General features: G+C 34.7%; 2 protein-coding genes across 2 annotated transcripts in view; both read left to right on the top strand.

The window, feature by feature from the left end:
- The first annotated feature begins 285 nt into the window (after positions 1–285).
- Positions 286–3,103, top strand: LOC106711430. The gene is made up of 2 exons (XM_014503740.2): positions 286–2,033; positions 2,573–3,103. Exons 1-2 carry the CDS (start codon positions 525–527, stop codon positions 2,699–2,701), a joined length of 1,638 nt encoding a protein of 545 aa, XP_014359226.2. The 5' UTR covers positions 286–524; the 3' UTR covers positions 2,702–3,103.
- Positions 3,104–8,794: 5,691 nt separating this feature from the next.
- Positions 8,795–14,092, top strand: part of LOC106711531 (chondroitin sulfate synthase 1) — a 33,652-nt gene continuing 28,354 nt past the window's right edge. The window contains exon 1 of the mRNA XM_014503868.2: positions 8,795–10,173. Coding sequence (XP_014359354.2) covers positions 9,409–10,173 — 765 coding nt within the window. The 5' untranslated portion in view covers positions 8,795–9,408. The remainder of the gene's footprint in view (positions 10,174–14,092) is intronic.

Raw genomic sequence — 14,092 nt, 5'->3', positions numbered from 1 at the left:
TCTTTAGTTCAAAATTATGTGTTCCATTCAAGGCCAGTTACAATGGCATCGACTTAAGACGTGGATGGTTAAATTAAAGTGAAAATTATACTGAATCTACTCACCTAATATAATTTAAGTAAACCACTCCAATAAGAAACGAACAATAAATATATTTCCCTTGGTGTTAAAATAAGTGATTTAGAGATCACATGACGTTTTATTTATTGCAGCAACACAACAACAAGGTTGACATTGAATGTCAAATGAATTTGTCAATCAATTGTCATTTTAGATTTCAGGCAGAAAATAATCGAATAGTTCCTAAAAGTAGATTCATTATATATTAGATTGAAAATTGTTTTCAAGTCAATATGGAATCTATTACCAATTTAGGAATTTAACCATACATATATAAAAATAAATTAAGTGATGACGTCGAAAGAAAACAATGTAACCTTAAAAGTGCAAAAAGTGTACAGAAACAAACTTTGTCTTATCATTGTTTGAGTTTTGGGTATCTCCGTATTGGGGATTTTATTGATATGTCACATTTTGGGGATTTCATGGACGGTGTGCCCGTTAAAATTTCAGAAAAATACAAGCGACCTCCTAGGATAGAGCTGCCGTATGGTATAAATGAGTGTGCACAGAGAGCGCAAAATGTTGTCGACAGTATCAAATATTGTTCCACTTTCGAAGGTAACGTGCTTTCTAAACTTAAAGAGCTCCGGAACGCAAAGGAGACTAAAAGAAATGAAAGGAGGCACCGGTTACAATTGTTGGAAGAAGCAAAGCAAAAAAAATTAGATGCAATCGCAGCCGCCGAGGCTGAGGAGAAACTAAAGCAGTTAAGTGTATCGGAAGTATCCTATCCTAGTACTGACGAGATAAGTGCAATATCCTCGGATGAGAAAGTAGATAAAAATTGTGAAACATCACCAATTGAAGAAACAGCTGTGGAAGTTGACAAAGCTGTAAGCACGGAGCCGTACGTGGTTACCACGCAGGAATCCCAGCAGAATATTCTGCAGCCAGTTCAGGTCCAGACCAGTTACCATCAGAGTCTTTTAGATGATCCAGATCCATTACAGGAATTAAAAATGAGTTCAAAAATTGGTAAAATACCTCAATATAATCATAACATAGATACATTAACATTTAGAGATTTTGAAAATGATACATCAAGCCCATTTGATAATATTGAACTTAAGACTTTAAATGACATGGAGATGTTGGCACAAGTACTGCAAAGAGATTCCACATCCAATTGCCCAGTCCAAGGAGTTTATGTACCTGACCAGAACTATACAGGTTACACAAACTGTGCAACACAAGCACAAATGGAAGGTGTAGCATATTTACCTAATCCTTACATGGAACAGACAATACAAGGTCCAAATGCAACATATACATCTCCACAACACTATCCTATATCTAATGGATATTACATCACTCCGGAAAATACTTGTGACAATATACCATTGGATAATATGAACATGTACATGCCAAATTATCAGTACTACGTCCCAGCACCGACTGGTCCTCCTGATTTATGTTACGGTAACCCTGGACCAACTACGAGTGAACTCACACAAGTTAACAATGGTTCTACATTTATACCACATCCATACTACTTTCACTACCCTCAGACTCCGATGCAATACACAAGCGTAGCAAGTTATAACACAAATGAACCAATAGACCAACCTGTTGATAATCAGACTATGACAGCTAGCTCACAGAACACAATGAAGTCTCGTTCTCGGAGTGTACCAGATATTGTTAGAGAATTGAATGAGGAACTAGCATCTGCAAAGTTGAGAGCCAGTGAAAGATCGTGCAATGCTAGTCCCGCTCCAAATGTTTCAGCAAAACCATCTTCAATTAGTGAAAAGAAAGAACGGAGGAAAAAGAAAAGTGTTAGACTACCAAATCCTTACGATGAATTTCCAATAGCAAAGAAAAAAGTTTGTGACAGCATACAAGCAATGGGCTTCCCCTTGGATAGGGTTGCCAGAGTGTGTCTCTTGGTTGGGGAAAATGATAAAAGGGTAAATATAATTTTATTTTAATACAGAGATAATTTTTTTTTTGTATTGTTTTCATGATTGTTGTTGAACCAATAGACCTTATATCTATAAATGTCAATACAATGTTTAAGTATTTTCTATTTAACATTTAATTTATTAAAACTGATATAAATTTCATCAAAATTATGACAGTTCATCTTTGAAAGTTGACTAATTGTAGTTGATCAACGCTATGTCTCATCTATAATTCAATTATAGTCTGTGACGACACATTACTTAGACTTATTTTAGTCCAATTATGAAGGCACAAGATCAGGTCATGGCCATTACAATATTTAGCAGAGTAGGTGTTCCAAGAAATTGTGACACTTTTTAGTTTTTCAATGCAATAATTTGTAATTTTTTGTATATTTTCTATACTAAAAAGATAGGTACTTAATTTTTAAAATTTATTTAAATATAATGAAAAAGTTTGCATTGATTGAATAACGAAAAAATTGTTTTCTTTCTTTCACTGTTTTAAAGTGTATATGCTACATATAGTTGTTTGTCAATTTCAGATAATCGAATGCCTACTAATTGTTGGTGAGTTATTGGACCTTGGATTCTCAGAAGCTGGTGTGTTTAATGCATGTTCGAAACATAACTTCGACAAAGAGAAGGCCTTAGACGAACTAGTTTCTACGTAAGAAAATTTCAATTTGGACAACTGGAATAAAGAAGAATAGGATCGCAAAGTCAGTTCCAATTTCAATCAGATAATTGAAGTATACATGAGTAAAAATATAATCTACTAATGTGGGAGATGCCGAGTCTTGCGCTGTGAAAGTAGGGGCTAGTTGTTGATATTCAAATTTGAAATGTTTTTGTTTTTGCTATACATTTTTAGCAAATTATTCTTTATTTTTATTTTCGCAGTAAATTATTTATTATTGAGTTATATTTAGTATCAAATAGGTAGTTTGCGAATATCGATTAACGTTATTGATATGCTTGTGTGACTGTCATCCTAATTCATTACCATAGAGTAAAGAGGTGTCAGAAACGTAATGCGTTTGCATGGATTGTAGAGTACATAAAGTTTTGTGATTTGAGAAAATGAGGCAGTAGATCTTATTTAATGAAAATTATTAGTAATAATTCTAAGTAAAATTTGAATTAGTTTGAGCTTCATTTTTGTAATTCGTCATGGATTTCTTTTATCAATAAAATCTAAATAAAAGGAATTTATAAAAGCTGTATTTAACTTTAAGTTGTATAGATATGGATATGGTATAAGTTGTTTTTTTTACACTCTGTGTGATAACGTGTAAATTATTTGGCATTTAAATGCAATATATTTCTATTGCTACTTGATATGTAAAAAATAGATGCCTGTATTATTAAATATAAAATAAATATATAGTATTGAGCTTGATAAATACTCTTAAAGAACTAAATAGTAAATACATTTTGAAAACTGGAGTATGTTTAAAAAAGTTTTTGACAATCACTTTTCTTAATAACCGACTAAAATATCTTTGATGATGTTTTCAATTTTTTTTAATGTTTCTTATGTAATGATAAACTGTTCAACATTCCACAGTCTTATGTTTTCGCTTTTTTACTGTCAATTTACTGTTCACATAGATGGATAACTAATTGGGAGCACAAAAAAGAGGCGAAAGTCTCCGGAGGCCCTTTACTGGATAAATTTGTGTTACGCGACTACTGACATTTCAAAGATCAACTCTCAATTAGACGTCATACTTGTATGAAACAATCCATTTATCTATACTTAATATAATAAAGCGTAAACACACAATTTGTAATGCAGGATTTTAGTAATCACGGCATTTTTTTGAATAATTATTTTTGTAATAAAAATCCTATTCTTACAGACACCCTTTAGGCTATAATATAAACGAATACAAAATTAGTGTGTGAGTAGATTGAAAAATATTGTTATGCGAGAAAGGGACAAAAATATCAAGCCAATAGCAGTAAAGTTGGGTTGTCATGGTAACGGTATATTTCAGCTCGGCCAATGGCGAGGGTCTTCGTTGTCATTTGATATTTGCAATTGCCGAATGGAAACAATAAAACAAAGTTTTTCTGTGTAACAAAAAAAATATTTTTTATATCTACGACTTGAGTATATTTTGCCGTGAAGATTTTTTGTACTTGATCATTTATTTCTTAAAAATAGCATGGCGCGTGTGACGTCACAAGCTGCCCACATTGAGAAAATTATAATGTAAAAACCTATTTATTGTATTTGATGGCTTGAACTTTGGTGAGCCTTCTCTCAAAATCACAATTTCCACGTTAATATTTAGGTAAGAACTTAATAATGTTAGGTTGTAATGCGTTTTGGGATGTGTGATTACGTGATACTTTATATATGTTGTTAGATTTTCTCAGAATTTAAAGTATGCTTAAAATTTCTAAGTATACAGAATGGTAAATATTTTATATATTTTAAAATAAAAATAATTTCGAGGTTAGAACTATGCGGACATAGATGATATATTATAAATAAATATAAGGAGCTGGCAATTAGTTTTAATTATTTTAATTCGTCCATGGAATTATTTCTGTCAGTGATTCCTTAAAAAATATAAAAAGTAGAGTTAAAATGTTCTGGCTGTTTTTATTAGGTAACACTGTTTGGCCTTACATCAACCATAACCAACATTTTTAAAAACAATCTGTTTAAATAAAGAGGAATAAATATTTTTTATCTGTGTCTGTGCTGGTCACTTTATTTAAAAAATACTTGTGATAAATATATTGTTCTTGTAAGGCCAAATATTAATTAAATTAAAGATCTATACCACGTATGGATTTCTTTTTTTTCTACAGTTGCTTTCGTGCTTGTCAAATAAAATGCTATAGACGATGATTGTTATTTTTAATTTAATTCATCAATTTACCTACATTAATAGAATATTAAAAAATATTAAAAATATTAAAACCAAATATTATCAAACTACAACAAACTTTAAACTGTTATTCGAAAATCTTACTAGCGATTATCGTTTTATTCTAAAATAAAAAGTTCATAAAGTTATTGTACGTCACAATGCGGGCTTCTTGGTATGCCTTTATCTATAATATTCTTAAGAAATATAGAACAATTCGCATCTCGGTTTCATTTTTGATATTATGCAAGTGTTACCAGCTATGAACAAAAATATTACAGATTATAAAATAATGTTCGATAAAAAAGTTATTGGAAAGAATTATAATCTATACTAACATTATAAAGAGGAAAGATTTAATAACATATTTGTTTCTATTTAATAGGCTCCAAAACTCCTGAAACGATTTGAAAAAATCTCACACAGTTGGTAAGCTACTCTATTTTCGGGCCACTTAGGCTATGTATATTACTAGATTTTTTTTAATCCGCGTAGATGAAGTTGTGATCAACTGCTAGTTTACAAATAAAGTCGCGTGTATGCATTGCAAATGCGTAACGATTATATTTACAAATTATATATGCAAGCAAAAGTCGGTAGTTAAATATTTACTCGAATGCAACAACTAGCGAGTTATTTACTGCTCAGTAAACGTGTATACAGCGGTTAACAAAATATTAAGTCATCACAAAGTAATAGGCTACTTTAATAATTGTGAGCATATTTTAATATGAATCAACATTTAACTAAAATCTAGGTCAGTCGATTTTCACGAGAAATCTATGATTGATGACTGTGTCTATTACAAAGTTATGAAGTTATATAAAAATTTACTTTTATCCTGCCTTTCGTTAATGATCTATATGGTCTATTTAGCTTGGATTTATGCCACATAATTTGTATTGTGTGACTAGTTCATTTCATCAAGAAGAATATATTCATAAATTGTTAAAAATGTCTGTTTTATAATGGTTTACTGTGTATTAACTGCATTGCAAATCTCACGCCTTTATCATTCTTTTTAAGTCAACACATTTTATTTGATTAATGTGATAGAGGCTGCATAAAAATAGAATGTTAACTTTTTTCTTAGGATAAGTTTACAATCATAATGAAATAAAATGTGTTTGCGAAAACGAGATGATTGAGCTATAAAAATATAGCTACAATGATTAACATATCGTCATCCCTATTATTATATTTGACTTAACAGAGGTAACGGTATAGTTTAAACGGTGATTTCGGTCTCAGAAATGCACGATTAGTATCGATTTCTTCTACTTATACCAAGGGACTTCTGTAACGACTTATGACATCGCATTAAAATGCGTCTTACATCATATTTAAAACAACCCTTATTAAAATTTGTTTTAAAAGTTAAATATTACTAAGAGTGAAGATGGCTTAAGAACTTTCATTGGCCATAAGAAGCGGCCATCTGTCTCCCAAATGACTACGTCAACACATGTGTGACAGCAGGGTCGTGCAAGTAAGCCTTGTTGCACCCGTAAGAACTGTCCAATGACGTCTGTCGGCATCATATATGCGCCTCTGTTTTTTTCATGTCAATGTTAAGTTTAAGTTGAGAAAAAAGTACATTTAGGGCGACCATGTCTGAGGTCTAATAGTCCACATTCCCTTCCCAAGCTTTTGGTATAAGGAAAGGATTGGAAGGACGTGGATTTGATGGAGGATTGGATATATAGGTAGGGGAGAATTTTCTTTCTGTGCGTCGTTTCTTCAGTTGATTAAAGATAGGCAACGCATCTGCAATTGCGGATGTCTATGGGCAGCGGCCGTTTCGCTTTTAAGAACTCAGGTGGCCGCTGGTTCGTTTCCTACCTTATAATATAAAAAATGTCTAGTTTTGGTTAAGTGTCACTATTAAGCGATATTTGTTTTTTATTTTTTAAATATCTTTTAAACAATATCTCTTGTCAAAAAGACGTCTAAAAGCACTTAAGGCCTAGAATTTTACTAAGTAATAAGATTAGAAAAACTGCTGTAACGGTATCAGTTACAAGGTGATTCAAAAGCTATTACGAAATAATTCAATTATTTTTTTTTACTTTAACATTTCTTGTCTATGGCAGAACATGAATTTAGTATTAAGCGCGGCGAAATGTATCATCAAAGAAAAAAAAGAAACATTGTCTTCCAAAGTACTCTTTAGTACACATTAGTTGATAACAATAATGCAATTATGTATTCGTGTAAAAAATTTATTAAAATTGTCTCATTGTTTAATAGATTATCATTTTCTAGTTTATTTCTTCTTGTTAAGTATAATTATTTTATGTTACAAAGATAACATTTTTAATTAATGTTTCTATGACGTTATTTTATATCGCAACCACTTTGTGACATCCGACAAAATACAAAATGGCTTTGTTCTTTAAAATGTGTGGCCAGATTGTTGTCTAGCTCGACAATAGCCCACTTTGTATTAATCTTACAAATATTATCAATGCAAAAGTTTAGATGGATGTTTGTTTGAAGGTATCTTCGGAACGGTTCAATGGATCATGATGAAATTTGGCATAGATGGTAGATCATAGTCTAGTATCTAAAAGAACGCGTAGGCTATTTACTAAGTTTATTTTTAATTTCGCGCCAACGGAGTGGCGGGCGACAACTAGTATATAAGTATTTAGTAAATACATTTCTGTATGATTACTTTTATGATCATAAGACGATAAGTGGCATACGATAGGATGATCGATGGCATTCAAATATTCTGGAATTTCTGTAAATGAATGGTGGTACACATTAACGTTGTCCAAAAAATATTATGACAATCGTTTTTATAAACAAACGTATAAAACACAGAAATAAACAAACATGTATTATGTAATACTAAACTCTTACATTTTATAATAAAAGTTAAGTTTAAAAAAAATAGTGAAATAAACATGAGCCAATTAAGCCATACCCACTTGTAGTGTAATATTGATAGCAATTTTATTTCATTCCCCAACAAGTATCGTCAAAGTGATGGCCTATTGTCACCCTACTGGTTCATTAGTGCGCTCTCCCGGTCACACAATTCTGAGACGAACGTTTTACGTTCATTACCATTTCGGCGAACTAATAAAAAAATATCAGCTTACTTGTTTGAGAGCGGATGTCTTCGCTAGGATCGCAAAAGTTCTTTAGCATAGCTATAATTTGTCTGTAGCTTGCTTAATCAATTTCACAGATGCTGTAAAAGTACATTCACTACTTACTGAGAAATAAAGATTCTAATTTATTTTATTGTCTGATAAGTTGAGATATGGTGGCACCTTTTTCCCTGTCCCTGGTTAGAGAACTTAGTTTGGTAGTAAGTATTCTATCACAAAGTTTGACAAACACACAATTCTGTTATAACTTAGCCTGAATGAGTTTTGATACCAATAATACTGAGACAAATGAGACTCAAAATAATTGCTGAACCCTGCTCTAGAAATTTAACGAACGGTTAAGTTGCAGTTATATTTGGAAAATTGTTTGTGTGGCATTGAGAGTTTGTTTAGCGCTGTGTTTGGTAAACGTCAGCCGTGCTCGGCTGCGGGCTGCTGGGCGCGCGTGCTCCACCAATTGAGGTTCAGCCAAACGAAAGCTTATTCGTTACTGTATTCTTTTTCAAATCTCTCAGTCTCATTCATTACAAAAAACAGTAGTAAAAAATTGTTCACAGATTGAGTATATTTGGAACAACCAGACTTATGAAGTTTTTTGTGCAGATACAGACAGGAGCGGTGTAAACAAAACCGTGCAAATGGCAATCTGGTGTACAGAGTTAGGAGAAGCAATCTATCCGCTTAGTAAGATCTTCCGATCCGGTTAGTTTGATCAAAGATTTTCTTAAATTTTATAAATACGTGACTGCACATTTTTACCAGTATAATTCACGACCTTTTTGCATCCGAATTGGCGCATTTCGTCGTAAAATATGGCAGCGATCGCCGGCCGCCAGACAGCGGTCGGCTATTGTCTGTCTGTAGCTGGCCGCTGGCCGCGCGCCGCCCGTGAATGGGACAAGTTCACAACCCGGCAACACTGGCCGCGACCGAGACGGCAGCATGTGGAAACTGTACGCGCGAGCGGGAACGCGCTACAGTTGCGGACGGCGGACGGCCCGAATTACCGCTGCTTAGTTTTGTTTTGAGGCGTTTTAACGTTCCAGTTGCACGGCAGCCGGCGCACGAGTCGTCCGTTCGCATCGAATGCTCGCTGCGAGTACAGAATGTGCGGATCGCATTTCGACACGCGCAGCTCACGATCGCGTTCGCTCCGATAACATCTGCAAAATTCGATATATAGCTCATGTCGACGCGATAGTGGCACATTTCGCGTGTTGCGCCCGTATCGGCCATGTGATCGATCGAAAGTGAACGGAGTTGTCGCTCGCTAATGTCTACCCCTGTCGACGAGAAAGGGATAAAGAGTATATTCGTGGAATGCTCCGGTCCGCGGAGGGTGTCAGTGGTCGCTGGTAAAGGCGAGTCGCGATGCCACGGAGGAGCAGGTGGATGCACCTGGTGGCCGGCGTTGTCGCCGGCGTCACCCTCGGTGTCTTCCTCAAACTGTGCTTAAAAACGTCTTCGAGGACTTCGATACAAGCCTGTCCTGAGGCTGGGAAACTGTACGTGGATCCGGATCCACTGAGTATCATAGGTCTAAGGCCCGAAGAGACGGTGGAGAATTCCAACAGGACTCTAGTGTTCGTGGGTGTGATGACGGCGGAGCAATACCTGGAGTCGCGCGCTCGTGCGGTGTACGACACTTGGGCGCAGGACCTGCCCGGTCGAATCGCGTTCTTCAGCTCGGAGGTGTCGCGCGCGCCGGGCCTGCCGCTGGTGCCGCTGCGCTTCGTGGACGACAGCTACCCGCCGCAGAAGAAGTCGTTCCTTATGCTCCTGTACATGTACGAGAAGTACGGGGACAGGTTCGAGTGGTTCATGCGCGCGGACGACGATGTGTACGTGCGCGGCGACAAACTGGGAGAGTTTCTGCGCTCGGTGGACAGCCGCAAGCCACAGTTCATCGGGCAGGCGGGGCGCGGCACAGCAGCAGAGCGCGACGCGCTGGCGCTCGAGTACAACGAGAACTTCTGCATGGGCGGGCCCGGTGTGCTCATCTCGCGCGAAACGCTGCGCCGCGTCGCGCCGCACGTCAAGTACTGTCTCAAGCACCTCTACACGACGCACGAGGACGTCGAGCTGGGCCGCTGCGTCGCCAAGTTCGCCGGTGTTTCCTGCACCTGGAGCTATGATGTAAGTCTTCAAAGTGATGTCGGGTGTTGACTTGGTACTTCTTGGCTGAATTTATCATGAAATTTAAAGATTTTCAATGGATTTCTGTTAACCTACGTCGTTTTCGACATTTACTATTTTATGCTATACTAGACCTAAGAAAACATGAGAGCGGTTTTTATTATAAATAACATTTCCCTCCAAAACAGGTGCTATAATTTAAATGGACGTTTTATGTTAATGTGTTCTTAATCTATTTTCCTCGCATCATCCGACTGGACAATATTTAAATATTTATTCACAGTTCGTATGCTAATTAAGTTTTTACATTCCAGGGCACGGATAGGTATATCTTGATATTTTAGTCTACGTTAATATCTTATTAATTATTTTATAACATAAATAGATGTTGATTAAGCTATAGAAAGTTATAACGGATGAGGTGAATGAGACAACTTTCTTACCTCAAAATAACAGCGCTTTAAATTATATTCATATGTATAATAGTTTTCGCGCAAGGTATTTTCATTGGTAGGTATATTTTGAATTTGTTCTTTTCGAGCCTGGGATTCGAACTGCCCCATAGCATCTGAAAAGGACACCGGCATCTACTTTGTGTCAAGTCGACGTTTGAATACGATAAAACAGTTAATTTCGAGGAAAATTATTTTAACTGTTAACATGTGATGTCACACCGGATTTAACTGAAAGTGATTGAGTTTTGTTGAATTCATATTTAATCATTTATAACGAAACGATCAAATCATTATTTACAGAATTTTTTACTACCTTTAATTTTTTACGGTCAGTTAAATATTTTAAGTTAAATTTGAACAAATATTGTGAATGCAATAACAATAAAATTAAAAAGGCAGTAAATGTGACGGGTTAATTAAGTTTTCTATATTAACAATAAGTGTTGCCAGACTGCAGTCGTAAAAACATTCAATAAATAATGCAAATTACTGCCAACGCAACGTTCGAAACTGGTAATATAGTTGTGATTTCATCATATCTTAGTCTGAGTTCACATAAATAATAATTGTAAGTTTTTTAACCTGTACTAAATTTTGAAAATAAGACGAATTAAAATTCTTTCTATTGGTCGTTGAGTCACTACTATCACAGGTACTTTGACCTACACCAAACTTGATGCAAATAAAGACGTAATTCTTTTAATAAAAAATAAGTTTAAGGAAATGTGTTGGTTAGTTTGACGTCAATTTAGCGGGAATGTATATAGCGCTCACTAGCGCCGCTCCGACCGGTTTCGAAAGCGCGCGTTTCGCGACCAGAGAACCGGTGCATAGATTATGACTCAAACAGATAGGAGAATGAGCTAGGCTAAAACTAGGTGAAAAACGTAAGTCAATTTCTATCTCTTTTCAACTGCGCGGTTAACCTGAGAAGGATACAAACGAGTATATAGAATGATTCCATCCCCCATCCCTCTAATACTTATAGAATAAACAGAAATAATAACACTTTATAAAGGTTTTCGGTAGTAGAACCGCCATGTAAAATAGTCTTAATTTAATAATAGATATATATTTTAGATAGAAAACTAGAGGAAAATGCAGAATATGTAAAAGCAACGAGTTGCCATACGTTTATTACAACAAATGTATTTGGTATAGTGGCTAAAAGTAGTAAATTACAAAAGGTGCATTTTATCTTACTAAAACTAATTTAGTTGATAATATCTATTGATACGCACAAGGTTGATGGTCACGTCTTTCAATTGTATGCTCAACACGGTAACAATGACGTGAATAACGTAGTCCGTGATGTAAATACGTGACCATCTTGTCTGTGATGTCAACAACTTCAAGATTAGGATAGAGTGAACGATTATCATTATTGTAATTTCCACTATTGAATGTACTGTCGTCAAAAAATCAGACTAATAAAATCTGAGAAACCTATGTTTTTTTTTAAGAATACATAAACAAAGCTGTTTTAAAAAAATATAAAAAAAATATATATTTAGTTACCAATTATATGGTTATAAAAGATCATAATTCGTCTCAGATTATCACTGATATCACATAAACAATTTTCAAATGATAAAGGTTTTTGAGTAAAATTACACCGCTGTCGTATCTTATTACTCTATGACACGTCACTAAATACAGGTCGTGATAAGATAATCATACCGAAATCTGGAATTTCTAAGCCGCGAGATAGCGTGCTAGAGAGAGACGGAAGAGACGCGGTTTTGCTAAAGCAAGCAAGTTATTGCAATATTTGTTTAAACCACATGAATATAGACTTCGTTATTTTGACTCATTGTAATTTTATTAAGTATAAGTTAATGTAAGTTTATATGAAACTATACAGACCTTAAGATTAAACTTTAAAATTTAATTTCTCGGTCTCCAATCTGAGAAAGTCAAATAAAGGTCATTCGGATGTTTTTTAATATGTTGCAATTTAAATGCAATAGTCCGCAATATCATAAATCTACTTGATTCTAGTATAAATGTCACAAAAAATTCTGATAATTTGTGAGGATTCTACAAGAAAACGTATATTCCAAAAGGTTAGCTTTTTAATAGGTTACATGACTATGTTTTTATTTATTTATTTTTAATTTTGTTCTGAACTTCAAAGATTTTTTTTATAATTTTGGCTGCACGCACTCTACCTTTACTTGATTAAAATTATAACAAGCTTTAAATAAAAACGTTCGCTTCTTTCTTAGTTGTTCTTAAAATGACCTTTTTTCGGTTCCTACTTTAATAAAAGCCAAAGTAATTTGTTTACTTGCCTTCAATTACACAAATATGTAGATAATTTAACTGATAATTTTTTTTATTAGTTATAACAAGATTTTTATCGAGTTACTAGCTGTCGCCCGCGACTCCGTCCGCGCGCAGTTAAAAAATGGGGGGGCGTTATGAAAAATAGATGTTGGCCGATTCTCAGACCTACTCAATATGCTCACAAAATTTCATGAGAATCGGTCAAGTCGTTTCGGAGGAGTACGGGAACGAAAACTGTGACACGAGAATTTTATATATTAGATAAATAAGTGAAATCTTGTGAAACGAACTTTTTGATACTGTGACCCGTAGTAAATCGTAAAGTTAAAAGCGCACATAATTTGGGTGACAAGGTCACTAATGTGAGCGCCCCTATTTCGTACTGATAATGTCAAAAAGTTTTGAGATAGCGATGTTTTGCAGAGACGTCACTATACGTTACTAATGTTAAATTTTACTAATATTATAAACTAGCTTTTACCCGCGACTCCGTCCGCGCGGAATAAAAAAAATGCACACAAGATAAAAAACTTCCTATGTCCGTCTCCTAGTTCTAAGCTATCTCCCCATCAATTTTCAGCTAAATCAGTTCGACCGATCTTGAGTTATAAATAGTGTAACTAACACGACTTTATTTTATATATGTAGATGCGAATGGACGGATGGATGGTTTAAAGGTATCTCCAGAAAGGCTCAACAGATCTCGTTGAAATTTGGCATAGATTTAGATGAATATACATATAGGCTACTTATTATGTTTTTTTTTTTATTCCGCGCGGATGGATTCGCGGGCGACAACTAGTTAAAAATAATTATAATTAGGTAAACTATATAAATACGTGAAGAGACAACATTGAAATTTTATATAGCTAACGTTATATGGATAATAAAAATAAAAAATCTTTGATAATATTATGTAATTATTATTTGATTAAGATAATAGGTAAAGTTTTAGGTGTAGGATCGTGGCAATTGGAAAATCTTTGGTGCACCCAACAAATATTGTTGTGGCGGGATCTATCACTTTTACTAACATACTCAACAACTCGTGAACCCCTGAATAATTCTGACCCTGAATATTTCTGTCGTATTTAAATGTATTTGTATGTAACAGAACAGGCCATAACTCGACAAGCTAAATGTTATATTCGCTCAGCAAGTTCACCTTGACTCGT

Source organism: Papilio machaon, chromosome 20 (genome assembly GCF_912999745.1).
Source record: "Papilio machaon chromosome 20, ilPapMach1.1, whole genome shotgun sequence".
In the NCBI taxonomy this organism is placed as follows: Eukaryota; Metazoa; Arthropoda; class Insecta; order Lepidoptera; family Papilionidae; genus Papilio; species Papilio machaon.
The sequence above is the reverse complement of the archived record's forward strand: the minus strand, read 5'-3'. Positions and strand labels throughout refer to the sequence as shown.

Excerpts from the sequence above, each read along its gene's own strand:
- LOC106711430 (XM_014503740.2), top strand. The coding sequence starts at position 525 with ATGTCACATTTTGGGGATTTCATGGACGGTGTGCCCGTTAAAATTTCA. Across the intron at positions 2,034-2,572 it reads TTGGGGAAAATGATAAAAGG|ATAATCGAATGCCTACTAAT; the intron begins GTAAATATAATT and ends TGTCAATTTCAG.